The sequence below is a fragment of the Myripristis murdjan genome, chromosome 9 (assembly GCF_902150065.1).
Source record: "Myripristis murdjan chromosome 9, fMyrMur1.1, whole genome shotgun sequence".
Taxonomy (NCBI): domain Eukaryota; kingdom Metazoa; phylum Chordata; class Actinopteri; order Holocentriformes; family Holocentridae; genus Myripristis; species Myripristis murdjan.
Window position 1 is genome coordinate 14,601,679 of NC_043988.1, and position 17,515 is coordinate 14,619,193.

Below are 17,515 nucleotides of genomic sequence, written 5' to 3' on the forward strand. Positions count from 1 at the left end.
AAGTTGGGGGGCGAGAGGGCGGGGGTGGGGGTTCGGGGGCATATCTGAGCTCCCTTAGCTTTTTGCCCTGTTCACAGGGTCAAACGGTAAAATCCGTCATCTTATTAGCTCTGTCTGCTGGCTTGTGATTGGCTCACGTAAGGCTAATACGCGTCTCATACCTTATTATGTTATTTTTTGATAATGCTTTTTTTTTTTTTAAAGCCGCGAATCAAGTTAGTATTGACTTTCTTTTCGGCATTAAAGAGCATGGCATTATTGTGATTATTATGAGAATTCACATTTGACTTTAAGGCATTATTCTGAAGCCCTTCTTCTTTTAAGTGAAGCATTGGCATTTTGTTGTAGTAAACAGGTATGATGATGAAGAGTATGCGTCCTGTTTCATTCATTCAGGCATTTGTTTTCTCTACCCACTTACTTTTCAGAGTGGCAGCAAGCTGGAGTCTGTACCAGTATGTATTGGGCAAAAGGCAGGAGAGCATCCAGGACAGGTTGCCAGTGCAAGTCTGACAAATGTAGTATAGAGTATTAAAGTTTATTTATTCCTATTCATATCATCTCATCTGTGCGGCATTTTTGCTTTTTTGCTTTCCTTTCCTTTACTTCGCTTTATTTACTCAAGACCATGAGCACGTAGTATGGAGCACAAATCCTCCAATCCACCTGACGTCCTTGTCTTTGGACGGGCACCCAGAGGAAACACACATGGCCACAGCCTCTCTCTGTTTGTTAACTCCAAACAGAAAGAGGCTGGTATCAAACTTTGTGTGGCAACACTGTCAACCATTGAACTTCTTTACTGCCTTACTTCAAGTTTAATTAAGCAAAAATATCCTCCAGAATCCATGCTATGCAAAAAGTGTAGTATAATTGATGGAAATATAAGATTACTTTCTCATGCTGGCCCATGGTCTGAACAAATATTAGACTATTTAGTGCATGCCAACAGTTAGAAAGGCTAAGCGGACAATGTCCAAGAATCACTTACATCACTCCCTGCTCTCTGTGGTACTGATCTGTTGCATATTTTTAGTAATGAGGGCAGACTTTCTCTCTCGCTCTCTGTTCAAGTCTCTGTCACAACTCCAAGGAGCTCGCACAAATGTTGTCATGCGAGTTTGGCTAAGTTCACCTTCCTCACTTGTTGGAATAGCTGGATACTTTTTTTTTTTTTTTTCCTTTTCGATGATTCAGCATCATTGTGGTGGTGCCACAGCATGGCAAATCTGTTCCAGCTACTGTGCACGGAGCAAGATTGTCCCTTACTTTCCTTGCCCACATTGGGGTTCTGTCGGGCTTTTATAATGACATATTTACTGCCAAAAACAGCTACTGGAGAATGAGTACACAATGACGTTATGTTGAAATTTAATAGATGAATCAGTACAGAGGGAAAGACGGAAGGAAAAGCCAAATTACAAAAAAATTGATGCTGATCCCAGTGAGTGAATGTTGGGGAAAAAAATCCATCTAACCATCTAATCAAATCAAATGAACCTGACTGTACGTGTATTGACAGGGCGGGACTTGATAACCAGTAGTGGATGCACTGTGATATAATAAAAAATAGAGGAGCAAGCCATGCTACTCTTTCAAACTAGCAAGTGTGTGACACAGAATACGTGCAACTCTGGCCAACAACTGGTTGCCGAGCCCCAAGATGTTAATGTGGATGGAGCCACAGATTATTCTATCCAACGCGTGATGACTTTGATACGCGTCATCGTGCTACTCTTGGTTGTGAGCCTCGTTGAGAGTGCCTGTTCGATTCCTGTGGTGAGTGTGTGTTTGTGTTTAGGGTCAGCTGTTTGGTCCCTGACAGGACAGCGTGATCGGGGCTTGGACACGCTTTGTCTCTGCGGCGCCACCACTGGCCCCTGGTTTCCTGATATAGTGAGGCAGATGCTACAACGGCTCACCAAAATGAGGGTTCAGTGGAGCCGGACACAGCGTGTTGTTCAGCTGTCTCTGTGGTTCCACAGCTCGACACCGTGTTGCCGTGACATGTACAGAACACACACTCTGCAGGGGCGCGTGTTGGGTAAACCACATCACAGCACTAATAGCACCAACACTGACCACTCTGCAGCTCGCGGCAGTCGTGTCGCCCCATCATCTGTCATCCCTATTTACTCCTCTGTCTCTCTGCCTTTCTCTCTGTCTCACTATCACCACTTAACAAAAATCAGAATCTCTTCCTCAAAGTGTTTTTTCCCCTGTGCTCTCAGCTGAGTGGGACAAAGGAAAAAGAAGAGAGGGGATGGAAAAAAAAATAAAGAAAAAGGAAAAGAAAGTTGTTGATGTCACTGAACCATGAAAGGGTTGGCCTGGGGTTGGAATGACTCGGTATACAAGGTTCTTTAGTGCTGTGGCTGCGGGGATAAACATAACTTACATCAGCCCTTCGCTTGTACAGGAGATTTCCTCTGCTGGCACTTACAACCTCAATACTCTCACTGCACTGTGATTCACACACACTGCACACAATGCAATCCAGACTCTTTCAATTAGCTCATGTGCACAAACTTGCATGTGTGTACACACATACACACACACACACACACACACACACACTCACAACTGATACCAGAGGGCAAATGACTGTTCTGTATAGTATTTTCTGTTCTGTGTGCAAACATGACAATGGTTTCCATTACTTGTTCACACATACACACTGAGTTTAGATGGATTTCTTTGGATGGATTTGTACTGACAGCAATACAAAACTATTCCCTGAGTTAGACGACATTATCAATGTAACGTGTGTGTTTCTCTGTGTGTGCGTTCTGTGTCTTTTTTTTTTCTCTCTCCCTCCAGATCATCACTCAGTATGTTTATGAGCTGTTGGAGAAAAAGTGCAACATGACTAAAGAAATCCTGCCAGTAAGTACCCGGAGTGAAAAGAGGCATTTTCCTCTTTGATTTATGCCCTTGAAGATTAAAGGGAGTATTAAATATGAAAATTGACGTAAAATGCTCAGGCTTCAGAGTGTGATTATGATATTGAGTGTCCTGTTTAAAAAAAAAAAAATACCCAAAAGTGGATTGGGAGGAATCAGCTCTCCTCATTTCTCTATCAGTCTCTCTTTCTCTTTCTCTTTCTCTCACTCCCTCTCTCTTTTCTCTTACCTCCCCTCCCCCAAGCCCACGTCTTTTGTGCTGAAGTGTCTCCTCAACAAATTAACTGTATTGTGACGTGTCATTTCAAAGGCACAGAGGCGCAGCTAGCTGATGCTTAATCTGTTTTGCATTCAGTTGCGCTGAAGGGGACTTTTTCCTCCGCTGTCATGGAGTTATTCTATGCCCGGCTCATCCAGGCTCAGAGCGCACGCTTGATCCCTTTTATTTGTTGTTGGAAACATGTTTGTCTCTTTTCGCACCGCTCCACACCCCCATCTCTTTCTCTGTTTTTTAAAAGTTGTGATCATTTTTCAGGCTGCGTTTATAGGGGATGTTAGGCAGTGGCGGTGTTTAGGAGCGTAGGAGAGTTAGCCCCGGCACTAACAGTGTCCATAAATCACCTAGCCAGGGACTCAGTGCCTTTCATTAGCCCCCATACACTTTTACTGGTTTATCTGCCTGGCCTATTTATCTCATTATTCCTCTGGAAAATTGCTCTGTTCTGCTTTTCTACTACCCGCCCGCCTGTCTGTGTGTATGAGTGTGAGTGTGTGTTTGTGTGTTAGCGGTGGGTCCGTCCACCTGCGTGCCGTTGAACTTGTGACCGCAGATTTTAAGCAGATTAACCACAGCCAAGTATAGAGAGAGGGAATGAGAGAGCGCAGGAGAAGAAAGGGTAAGATTTTCTCCCCCACTCGGTTCTCTTTGTCTGCTTGGATTAAGTTCTTGCAGCTGCCACCCATGGCTTTTATGGACAGTGTGTGTCTCCTTAGAGATTCTTCCAGGCATATTTGGGAGGGATGCAAAAGACACATGGGATGTAGATGGGAGCAAGCACGCACGCACACACACACATAAACACAGACTCACTTACTCTTTCTTTCAGTTTCTTTCTCTTCTTCTTTCTCCCCAACTCTTAATCATGCAAAGGCTGTTTAATATGGTTAATGTTGTGATGCTAATAAAGTTTTCTTCCTTTTTTTAATTATAAAGCCAGCAGTGGGCCAGCTGCACCCTAAAGCCATGTACTTTTGAAAAAAATAAACTAAGTTTTGACCTAACTTTCTCTGTTTGATGCAAGTGGTACAGTATAAAATCCTCAGCCAACACGGTTCATGTTTTATTCATCTCACCTGCCTGTCAGTTTGCATAATCACCATCGAGTTATTGTTTGAAGCAATACAAATAAATGAAATCAGAGCCCTAATTATCAAATAATTTTTTCGTCATCTTATGCTGTTGCAAAATTGATGATCTGATGAAACATGAAATACCGGTATGAAGACTTCATTTATTTGAATAAGAACTGTGCATGACCCTTTACTTGTTGAATGAGTTAAAAGGCTTTAGTGCTTGTGAAACTCCATTTAAAACATGTCAGAATTAATTAGTATTTTTTTCTCTTGATTGCATTTTTTTTTTTTTTGTTTTCCTTCAATGGTAATACATGGTAGTGACACATGGTAACGTGTTTTCACCTGTGTGTGTGTGCAGGTGGATGCTTCAGAAGACGAGCCCACAAGTTTTATCTACCTGAGCTCAGATGCCCTGTCTAACCCGTCCAAGCTGCTGGTGCTCATCCAGGGCAGTGGGGTGGTGCGGGCTGGACAGTGGGCCCGCAGACTCATCATCAACCAGGACCTGGACTCAGGGACACAGATCCCCTATATCACCAGAGCCATGGAGGTAAGGGACACCTCAGGAAGAGGTTTTAAGCTCTTTATGGGTGTAAAACAATTTTTTTTATTCACTTTGACCCAAGGCTTTTGGTGTCAGTATGTTCTCCTCTTTTTCTTTTCTTGTGCTTTGTGTTGTCCTGCTAGGTAGCGTCACTAGGAGGTAGGAAATTTGCGGTGTGCACTGGAGACACCACATGCAGTAGGTTAGAAGTGGAAATTTGTAGCATAGCTATTTTTGAATTCTTGAGATTTCTGCCTCTTTGGACGTCCCGCCGGGTGCACAAGCTGCACTAGGGTTTTGTGGGCTACTGAGTCATTTGAGTCGAGGAGGCGTGGAGCATTCATCATGTGGTCACTGGCCCTAGTCTTCACTACCACAGCGGTCAGCCTGATTGGCCATTGACGTCCCATGTTTAACACACATGCTGCAGTGTATTTTCAAGGGTTTGCCTGAATTGGTTGGGCTGTGGGAGTTATTATGGCACAGTGTGGAGCAGTGTGCTGTGATACAGTTTTATTTGTGTGTGTAGATGTGTTTGTGTGTGGATGTGTTTGTTTGAGTGTGATTGGGTGATCTGTTCTCTCTGCGTGCAGTCACAGCTGTGGGCCAGACTCTGAATCTACTGCATTAATTCAATTCAGTTCAACTTTACTGTCCTTCCACCTTACATAAGTACACAATGATTGCTATATTGATATTATATTAATATGTGAATAGATATTGTTTGGGATTTTAGACATCATAATATGATGTATGATATTATGATGTAGCATAAGTGTTGTCTTTTCCTTGTTTTAAAGCCTGTATCACAGTAAAGGGATGCGATTTTCTGAATGTTGTTCTAGCTTTCCAGCTAGTTTTGTTATTTTCTTCCTCTAGCTGCTTGGTCATCATATCCACATTACTAATGATAGTTTATGAAAAATATCTTGTGTGTAAATATCTTATGAAAGCATCAGTAGTCATCCCTACAGTATCATTGCAATATCAGTATCGAGGCATTTGGTCAGAAATATCACAATATTTGATTTTGTCCATATTGTCCAGCCGTAGTATTCAGTCCAGCACTGACACATATTGCCTAGTTACTGAAATGAAGCATATTCCTCAGCAGTGTCATTACTGTACAAGTAAAGCCTCACGTACTCATATGGTGCCTGTTTCCTGTGCGCATGTGTGTGTTTTCGTGTCTGTGTATTCATGCATAGGAAATTAGACAGAGATAGGTAGAGATAGTGTAATGTAAAATACAGATTAGTTTTCCTTTTCGGTTTTCCTTTCCCTGCTGTATGATCACACTCACAAGTGTATGAACCTGTGTGTAAGCAAGCAGGAGACGGCTCTCCCTGTCTTGTTATTTTCATCCCCATCTCTCTGCTCATTTGTCAACCTGGCCATGGCTACCTGTGTAATTTCATTGGCTCGCTGTTCAAATTGACTTAGGGGAGATCCTGCTCGCCTTCTCCCCCTCTCTCCCTCATTCCGTCCATCTGAATGCCATAAAGACTTTCACTGCTGTGTAAAGCCCTCTGCTGTTGTATATGGCAGGGAGAGAGCTGTGGGCTGCGGTTGTGTGTGTGTGTGTGTGTGTGTGTGTGTACTCGTATGTGTGTGCACATGAGAGAATCTGCTACCCTGAGTGTGTCTTTGAATTACGGTTACCCCGGCTATTATTACAGTTGAGGAAGGCAGGATTGTGCTGCACAGAGCCAAAGTGACAGGTTAGATATAGAGAACACAGTGTGTGTAGTGCGAGTGTAACTCATTCATCATAGTAAACAGGAAATCGTGTACTTACACCCTGACACATCATCGCACTGGCATTTACCACACACAGGCCTCACAAACTCGCTGTGCACTGGAAAGGCACACATACGGCTATATATTAGTTCATTGTGTCTACATCTGTTAGGGATGTGTGTGTGCACACAAGTAGAAATTCTTGTCGGTGCGGTATACTTTTCACATACACAAAGTCAACATGCAGTATAAATACACTACATGCACATTTTATGTCACTCTTAGTATGTATGCATTAAGTATGGGTAGTGCTTCGTTTCCAACTCACAGCTGGTGTAGTGATTAGTTGTATGGAAAACTGGCACAGGCTTGGCCATCACTGATCCATAAGTGGACATCACAGTCCTGCTTGATACTTAACTATACTACTGTATCTGGAAAAAAGTAAATTGGAACTATGCTACTGCAAATGCCATTTTAACATTCCTATAGTATTCACATCCTCATCTGTCATATAGTTGGTGTGTATGACCAACAACTTTTCTAAGATCATAATAAAGCCCCATTGCTGTGATGAGGAATAGCTTTTGCACCAAAAAAGCCACCTTAACAGCCATGATTGGGTACATTGTAAACACATCACCATTTTCATGTTTAGTGTTTTTTAATGTTTTTTAATGTTTTTTTTTTTTTTTTTAAATGATATATCTTTTTAGTTTGTATTTATTTTCATTTTTATTGGTTGTCAGTGGGACAGATCCAGAGCACAATGTCTCAAAATCTATTTGGTGCATCACCATGAAATTTTATGACAACATTCATGCTGGATAGAGGTTGAAACCTGGCCCTTTTGGTGACACCATGACCTCACTTGTGCCCCCAGCAGGCCTAGCGGGGTACCTGCATTTGAAATAATGGACTTGTCATTAGTTTCTGCAGATAACTAATCGAACATAATGATGTGATACAGAGATATTGCAGCTACAGTGGAGTTATAGTCCAATGTGTAGTTCAGTGTAGAGCCACAGACATGTTGAGTTTTGAGTGAATGGTTTCTTTGTCTTTTTCTCAAATGGTAAACTCTTCATTCTTACTCTTGGTACTGCTATTGCTATTTCTTTTTTCAGCTTTATGTAAAACCCATAGCTGAATGCAGCAAGGGAATTTTGAAATTTGCTCTGGGAAATGTAGGAAATCACTTACTGAAGTAGAAATAGATGAGGCACGTCTAAGGTAAACTTCATAACAAGAGTTTCTGGAATGCAGTAAATATCACAGTTTTCTGATTTATTATATTAGAGTATCCAAGAGTTCATTTCTATGTAAATATGATGCACATATATCAAAAGTTAGTTTTTGACATGATTAACTTGTTAAAAATAGTTTAGTCCAGTGGTGGATGGAAAAGAAAAAGTTAAACAATACAACAACAACAAAAAAAAACCTTGATATTTTTTTTATTTAGAAATGTGGCTGGTTTCAGTGTTAGGTCAAATGGTAATGTCCTGGGTGTACTTTTTTATTATGTTTACATCAGCCTCCATTGTGCACAAGCATTTGATAACGAGAATCTATTGCCTAGAGTGCAGCTCATGCGTAGTTATTCATGTGAAGTTGATTGGAAATTCAAAGCCTGCAGTAAAGGGTCAACTAGAGTGTGTTCGGGGAAATATGGGGAAGCTGGCGGCTTTTCAAAACACATACAGTTCACACACACACACACACACACACACACACACACACACACACACACACACGCTCTCACATGCACACACCACAGTCCTGCATTACACACACACTACAGTATCCAACAGAGGAAAATTAACTGCTTCTCATGTGTGTGTGTGTGTGTGTGTGTGTGTCCGTTGAAGCACCGCTCTGAAATTCTTTGCCATGTTCCTTGGAAGCTCGACTCAGCCTTTCCTCTCCTCCAATGGGATCACCACTGCCAATCAGGGGATTGTGGGAAAAATAGCTGATTGTGCTAGTTAATCAGACCCCCAGACGGTAACCACCTCCCCAGCACACATGCACACACGTACACTCACTCCAGGGTGAATCTCAGGGCAACCTGTCTCTCACACACCATTTACACCCCACTGGCTGTCTCTGCCTCCGATATCCACCATGCTACTATCTACATGCTATACAGAATATAACAATCTTTCATGCTGCTACATGATGAGCCCACATTAATAAGCCGGCAAAGTGTCACATGTGTTTATGATAAGTCTGAAATATGTACAGGCTGACAGGAAGACTAGATGTGTGCACACATGTGCCGAGAAGACGCACGCACATACACAAACAGACACGAGGCACACACATCAAATTGTGCATGTGACATATGGTACAGTGTATACTGAGAATCAGTGGTTTAAGAGAAGGCTGCATGCTGTATGTGCAGGGTGAGCAAGCTTTTGCTCCTTTTCCACTGCCGTCCCTAGAACACAGGAGTACTGTTTTAGCCCTGTTTCCACAGGAGGAACCAGCCCATTTTGCCCCGGGGGTTGAGTTCCTGACCTCCAAAACAGTCCATACAAGTGAGGCAGTAGTCTCTGAGTCCCTGGGGACTGGGGGTGTTTTGACGATTTCTGCCTTATTTGATAGTAACAGTAGAAAGGAAATGCAGGGGAGAGTGAGAGAATGACATACAGTGGTCCCTCGTTAATCGCGGGAGTTACGTTCTAAAAATAACCCGCAATAGGTGAAATCTGCAAAGTAGTCAGCTTTATTTTTTACAATTATTATAGATGTTTTAAGGCTGTAAAACCCCTCACTACACACTTTATACACTTTTCTCAGACAGGCATTAACATTTTCTCACTTTTCTCTCTTGTTTAAACACTCTCAAAGTTCAAACCTTCGTAGAAAAATAAGTCCAGTATAACGCTGTAAAAAAAAGCATGCAAAATTACACTAAAAAAAATCCGCGAAACTGCGAGGCTGCGAAAGGTGAACCGCGTTATAGCGAGGGACAATCGTACAGCAAAGGCCCAGGCTCGAATTGAACACAGCCGGCTGTAGTAAGGACTTAGGCTTGACACATGGTATGCACTCTACCAGGTGAGCTACTTAAGAGTATCTGTCTATATATCTGTCTAACTATCGATCAGTCGATCTATCTGTCAAGGATAATTTCATCAAGCGACTGTTAGACTAGTAATTTAGTGAAAAACATACCATTTTATCTCTGAATGTGAGTTGCACGCCACATCAAAATCGATCTCCAAGCAATTTTTCAGACAACTGAAAAAGTGGAAAATTTTCTAAGTGACCATATTCTCACTTTTGACCACAGCATTTCTCCTCCTCAAAACCAGATGCAACATCACAGTGGCACACTAGTAAATAATAACAAACATAATGACAGCTTTGTCATCTTATGAGTAAACTTCACTTTACTGTTTTGTTTCTGTCAATCAAAAAGCAGAATCTCTAGACACACCGTTTTTACTTGTTTCAGATTTGCTGTTTTCAGTGTGCAGCTGAAAGTCAAATATACCTTAGTTTAGGACACTTGCTTTGGCCCCAGAATGTTTTGGTGGAAAAGAGGCATTGGTTGTTCCAGGACAGGTGCCAGGTCAGGGCACCTTGATTGTGTAGTTTCATTTTCTGTCTGAGCAACAGAGCTGCAAAGCACACTTGGAGAGGGAAGGAGAGGAGAAGGGGAAAAGGACAGGGCAAGAAGGCATTGTAGTGCTGTGTTATGCTGAATTGAATTCTATGGTGTGTGTGTGTGTGTGTGTGTGCGCACACATGTGCACACAAAAATGGTGATATTCCCAATGCCTAGCAGTAAAATGACAGGTGAGAGGAGGTTGCTCCAGCAACAACCAGAGAGTAGGAGAAAAAGGTGGAAAGAGGAATCTGAGGTGGGAGGGAGGGAGTGGGAGAGGGGGGTGGGGGTTATGATTGGTTGGAAGAGGACGGTAGAAGGGAGAAGGAGAGAAGGGGTTTAGAGAGGAAGGAATCAGGAAGAGAGAAATGAGAGGAGGGCGAGGGAGTGACTGCAAATGGGGTGGGACTGGCAGAGGAGAGATGGGAGTATAGCGAGAGATAGGGGGAGAGAGTAGGCAGAAGGCAGACGTCTGACAGCTCCACTACTGGGAGAGGGCCTCTTAATGACAGCTTATTCCTTCATGATTTCAATTCCTGACAGTCGACAGGTCTGCTTGTTGCATCATGGCAGCTGTATCATTACCTTCTGGCCCTGTCACTGCTCTGCATCCTGAGACTGAGATGGCGGAGGTGGAGGGTGGGCACCATGGGGTTTGGGGAGGGGGTTGGGATGAGGGGGAGAAAGAGAGGGAGAGATGGAGAGAGAAAGAGAGGTAGCAGATTGTGTCATGAGAGGAGGTGAGAATCAGAATAATTGAGGTAGGAGGGAGTATTGAACGGAGGAATCATTAGTGATCTGTGTTTGGATAGGGATAGGAGGTAAGAATTCCACTTTCAACTTTTGGGGCCAGTGTTAATTTTTTGTCTCTATGGCAAGTAAATATTTGGTCACTATTGTCAAGCTGGGGCCTCCATATTGCTGATGAGGCCATGACATGTAGGTAGATGACATAGATGAGAATGAATGAGAACGAGAAGCCAGAGTCCTCCAGTGGCCCTTTTTTTTTAGTTTGCTTTTTACTTACGTTACTTCTTGACATTTTTTTTAACCATGACTTTTCCTAGAGTCATCCTCTTTTCTTTTTGTAACCCACGTTAGTTAGTCCTCTTCTGAAAGGCTAAAATTTTCATTATCATGGGAAAAAATATCCCAGAATTCAACCTGTAATATTTCTGAATGATCCAATCATTTTGTGATTGGTTTTAAATCAGTAGTCTTATTTTTAGTAGTAGTGTCATTTTGTGTGTGTATGTGTGTGTGTGTGTGTGTGTGTGTGTGTGTGTGTGTGTGTGTGTGTGAGAATCCCAAAGGTATTGGACGGGGTTGAGGTCTGGGCTCTGTATCGGCCAATCAAGTTCTTCCACACCAAACTCACCCAACCATGCCTTTATGGGCCTTGCTTTGTGCACTGGAGCTCAGTCATGCTGGAACAGAAAAGGGCCTTCCCCAATCTGTTCCTGCAAAGTTGGAAGCAGAGAATTGTTCAAAATGTCTTGGTAAGCTGAGGCATTAAGATTTCCCTTCACTGGAACTAAGAGGCCGAGGCCAACCCCAGAAAAACAAGCCCATAGCATTATCCCTCCTCCACCAAACTTTACAGTTGGCACAATGCAGTCAGGTAGGTGACGTTCGCATTTGCCAATCCCAGACTCTTCCATCAGACCAGATAGAGAAGCGTGATTGGTCACTCCACAGAACATGTTTTCACCACTCCAGAGTCCAGTGGTGGCGTGCTTTACTCTGCTCCATCTGACGCTTGGTGTTGTGCTTGGTGATGTAAGGCCGTGGAAGCCCATGCCATGAAGGTCCCGGTGCTCAGTTTGTGTGCTGATGGCAATGCCAGAGGAGGTTTGGAGCTCTGCAGTTACTATATATATATATTATGGCATGCCGTTTAGGAAAATATTATATATTTTGAATGAAAGTCTGAATATATGGAAAGAAACTTGAATATCTGGAATGCCATAATATATATATGTATGTATATACATATATATGTGTGTGTGTGTGTGTGTGTGTGTGTGTATGTATGTATGTGTGTATATTCATTTATTTATTTATTTATTTATGGACAACTGACAATGTATATGTACTTCCTTAAAAGTGATGATCTCAAGCCTAACTCTAATGTGTCTACTGGTGTCCTTCTAACAACTCTGCAACCTGTTAACCTAATGAATGCACGCACACGCACACACACATGCTACCCAAAAAAATACACATCAACAACTTCATTGCAAATGAAGAAAACAGATCTATACCCCCTGCCTTGCCCCTCCACCCCCAATTTCTCTCTCTCTCTTTCGATAGTCAATCAGGCTCGACACTGGAGACCCGCTGGAAACAAAGAGGGGGTGTGGTGTTTTCAAAAGTGTGTCAAAAGCCTTGGGGTTTGTATCTGCCCAGAATTTCAATGGGAGGCTGAAAGGGGGCAGGGAAGCAGGCAAACTCAAACACAGAAATCCTCTTTTAATTTTTGTCATGCTGCCCCCTCCCCCCCCACCCTTTTTTTTTTTCTAGCTGGATGATGTCTTCTTTAGTATCAGCTTCATGGTCTTGCAGCTGCCTGTGTTGAGTCATGGCCTTGTATGCTGTAAAGATTTATTTCAATCTGTCTGTCTGCTCACCATTCTTCCTCCTCCTCCTTTCTCACTAGTCTCTCTAATTCCCCCCCAGCTGTGAATTAACCTGTTTGTGTGTGTGTATGTCTGTGTGAGATTGTGTGTGTAGCCATACGATAATGTTCCATGTTCCATGTGTGTTTTTGTAAGTCTGTCTTGGGGCATCAGGTTGCTCCAGAGGCCACACAGGTATCTCTCTATGCAGCCAGCCAGGTTTAGCCAGAGGACGGTTTGCATATGTGTGTGTGTGTGTGTGTGTGTATGTGTGTGTGTGTGCATAGGGGTCAAAGGATGTTTCGCCTTGGTCTGGCCTTGTAATAGTGGCCCTGCGTCCAAACACACACATGTGTGTGCCTCCAGGTGGGAAGGCCCCAGCACCTCCTGCAGCTCAGATCAATGCACTTGACACCTTCAAAGGCAGGCGTGGGGCCTGGACTTGCTCTGGGGTTAAACCTCCTTTAAATAGCCTCCCGCGGGAAGGCAGCTGTCAATAACCCACCATAATTACCGGGGCCAGTCCCGCCAAGGGCTCGGCTGCACGGGCCAAATTAAAAATTGATCAGAGGGAGAGAAAACATTATTTTGTGGTGGTATTCCCTGTCCTAACAGTGCTGCTGCTGCCGTATGTGAAATCTCATCAATGGGGGTTCAAGCTAGATATCTAGAGACCCATTTATCTATCTATCTGCACCCCCTGCTTCTCGCAGATGAACAATGGAAGGCTCTCCTTGTTGTAAAAACATTTATTTGCATATTAAGTGTCTTTCACTGTGTATGTGTGTGTGTGTGTGTGTGTGTGTGTGTGTGTGTGTGTGCGTGCATGTGTGTGTGCATGTTTACATGCAGTAGGTGAGACAGTATCTGTGTGCGCATACTGTATGAGTGTGGAGCTGATTGTTATGTGCTCCAGGTAATCGTACATCATGCCCTCTCTGTGTAGCATGTGTGTGTGTGTGTGTGTGTATTCGTGCATACTTGTGTGCATACCTTGTAGCACTATATTGATTGTGGTCTCATTGAGTTTCTCTTGGCAGGGAGCCTTTATTTGTCAGTCAGAAAATATGTGTGTATGATATGAGGAAGAGATGTTCGTCCTCAGGCCTCCTTTAGGAAAACACACAGGCTATTGTTTCACAAGACACTGATGAATAAGGACGACAACGTACAATGGGTTTGAAGTATTATCTAAACACTGTGTAGGTAATAGTAATATCACACGCGCTAGAGCCTGAAAGAAATGTGTGCACTTTTTGCTTTGTATCATTGTTTCTTGTGTGTTATTGTTGTCGGACATGCCCCTAACACGAGTTATTAAGCGCTATTCAGAATTGATTAGTTTTGGAAGGCCTGTCATAATTACTAACAACAGCGGGTATAATTTGCATCCTGTAAAAAATCTGCTATATACATATTATTTTTACATCTGGAAAGTAAAACAAATGTCCCCAAACTCATATACACATAGTGCATAAAGATTACATTAGAGTAAAGCTAATCCAGTTCAAATGATGATTTTTAACTACATCACACAAAGTATACTGTTGTAAATGCAGCAATTATAACAACTTGACAGGTACAGGTTTAAAAATGAAGTATAAGCATTTACAGTACACACTCATGCAAATGGACAAAAACTCTGCATCTTGCACAGGTGCACATACAAGTACATGCGCTGTGTACCAATTGTTGGGAAAAGCTGTTGTGAGCTGTATGTTATGTGTCAGTGTCCATCCTGCCCACGCCACCACGCTTGAACCTGTGATGCTTGGGGGAAGAAAGAAAGAACAGGAGGAGGATAGGAAACAAAAAGGAAGTGAGAGAGCAGGACAAAACTTTGATCTCAGTGTGAAACATTATTGGGGACTATGCATTTATTAGCCCATGTGTGATAATTGACATTTTTTTCCTCCTGAAATTAAGAAATAATGTTATCAAAAAGGCTGTGCTTTTGTGTGTGTGTGTGTGTGTGTGTGCGCTTGAGTGAGGTGGGTAGTAGGTCATTTGCAGCTGCGGGCAGTGTGTGTGCGTCCCAGTGGGATGGTCTTGTTTAGTCTCTCTTCCAGGGGGCCTCAGGCAGTGTGTGGTGGATTCCTCTTCACTCTCTCCCTGGGAACACTTGTCTACGGCCAACACACACACACACACACACACACACACACACACACACGCACACACACACTCACTCTCTCTCTCTCTCTCTCTCTCTCTCACACACACACACACACACACACACTAAAATCCTCCCCAAACTTTTGTACAATTAGTCACCCTCTGCAGCAGCATCCTCATCATCAGTTAGATCCAACTTCTAGCGTAGCAGCTTTTCCATCTCCTTTAGGATACAGGAGTGTGTGTATGTATGTATGCATTTGAATCAATCAATAACACACCTGCACACACGCACGCACACACACATACATACACGCAGACGTTCTTTCATCCTCTCGTAAATTTTACATGGATCTTGCATCGCAGCAGCTTTGCAGAGGTTAAAAGTGCTCGGCTGTGGAAGTTCTAGGAGGAAATTAAGTTTTGCAAATAGTTCGTGCCGAGCAGAATCGTAACCTGCTGTGAATGTACACCTCGGTACTCACACACACACGCACACACACTCACGCTCTCTCTCTCTCTCTCTCTCTCACACACACACACACACACACACTCACATCGCACAATCAGCCACTGAGCATCTCTTGAGGGTCAGAGTTGAAACCTGCTGTAAGCTCTCCAGTGCTAGTGTCATGCTCCTGGGCTGTGCAAGCCACACTGTGATCGATGAGAGGAAGCACAGTGCTTAAATAGGGGTTACTGGGGGTTTTAGGGGGTACACCAGGGTTAGAGACAAACAACAACAAATCTTTCTGTTAATAGTTCCAGTCCCGGTTATGTGGTTACAAATGAAAATAGATACCGGAGAGGGATCCTGCTTGGATTTGTAGACCTTTTGAAATGTCGTTTTTGGAGACTGATGTTTTCTCAGTAGAGTTCGACTCTAACTTGTTGGAATTCAGGACACTCTTTTGACATCTGGAACAGCTTTTCTATCATTTGGCCTGTCAGGGTATTTGTCATGTATAGATGATTGGTAATATGACTTTGACTTACATTTCTTGGAAGTTGCTGTGGTTTTGTGTGTGTGTGTGTGTGTGTGTGTGTGTGTGTGTGTGTGTGGTGTCTTCCTGACTGTGTCTCTGTTTGTCTGCCCCCTGTGCACTCAGACAGCAATGATGAAATCTTTATTTGTAGGCTTATCTGTCTTTTGATGCTGATGTCACACTGGATTTGATGCTGATATTGTAAGGCATTCTGTATGTATGTGAAATGTGCATTTCAAAAGAACAGCACATCGTTGTGGAGGATGATAAGTGTGTTTGTGTGTGTGAAAGTGATAGATAGGATAGACAGTTAGGAGAGATCTTGCTCTTGTCTTCTGCAGCTCTCTACTGGTATATCCAGTCACTGGGCAACTGTGTGTATTTTGTGTGTCCTTTAGCCTCTTTACATGTTCTCTGTGTGATTGGATTGTCATCAAATAGTGCAAAAAGCATATAATCCAGGTGCAAATGCACCTAGGGTCACACTAAGCTGACGTCATAGAACTGGTGCCGACTGAGGCCGATAGATCGCTTTGCAATGCCGCATGTTGCTTCATGTCTCCTGCTAAAGGTTTTAATGAGCACATCACGCAGACTACAGCTGACCGCCGACATACACACACATTCTGCACCTACATGAGAGGAAATTACACATTTACTAACATTAGTGTAAATGTAGTAAATGTCTAATCTATATCTAGGGACTGTGTGACCAGAAATACACTTAATCCTATAAAGCCTGAACTATGAAAGAATTGGCAGAAAATTCAAATTTTTTTAAATTGAACCCTTTATTTAGTCATATAACAAAATGTAAAAAAAAAAAAAAAAAAAAGATTTTTCAAAAAATATGTTATTACATATGATTTTTCTGTTGTATCATATATGACAGTACTTGAAGTGCCAATGGTATGGTCCAGGGTGAACAGGGGAAGTGTCCAAAGGTATACAATGGTATTTTGGTCAAGTATTGATTAAACTGAAAACGGAGTGTGTTATTTGATAACGTGTATCATATATGATACAAATGGCTTTATAGGGTTAATTGCATAAGTCTAATAAAAAGACACAAACACAACAAAATAAAATAAAAATAAAACGACAGGCAGCAGACAACTCATCTAGTGATCTATAGTACTTGTCAAAAATATATTGTCATAATACTCATGGATGGGAAAGCAGCAAGACAAAGTATTTACTTTTAATTATCTCCGTCAACAGAGTTTGATGTGGGTTTTGTATTTGCCCCATTCTGTTTGTTTGTTTCTTAGCAGTGATATCTCTAAAAGTTACTATTGCATGAAACATTGTGGAAAGGTCGCTCACGAGCCAATGAAGACCTGGTCAATTTTTCACACTGTGGGGCATGACAGTGGGCGTGGCTTCACATAAAAACACCTATAACCTTCGAATGGATTCACACAACATGAAGCTTTGTGGCCTGGTTGTGTGGCAGTGAAAAACTGATTCACTCTTCACACTGACTGGCCAAAGACGGTGGGGTGGTGGATGTGATTGACTTTTGGTGAATATCCAACATGCTGATATGGCATATCTTGACGGAGGTATGCGTTTTACTGAGTTCTTTCTATGCTGAATATATATTATGAGAGAAGGTGATGTGTGTACCAGTC

The 17,515-nt window shown here is 42.6% G+C and overlaps 1 protein-coding gene across 2 annotated transcripts in view; it reads left to right on the top strand.

Moving 5' to 3' along the window:
* arb2a (ARB2 cotranscriptional regulator A) overlaps window positions 1-17,515 on the top strand; it is a 176,937-nt gene that overhangs the window by 18,140 nt on the left and 141,282 nt on the right. For both annotated transcript variants that reach the window (XM_030061156.1, XM_030061155.1), the window contains exons 5-6: window positions 2,821-2,886; window positions 4,618-4,809. In XM_030061156.1, the coding sequence (XP_029917016.1) occupies window positions 2,821-2,886; window positions 4,618-4,809 (258 nt within the window). The remainder of the gene's footprint in view (window positions 1-2,820; window positions 2,887-4,617; window positions 4,810-17,515) is intronic.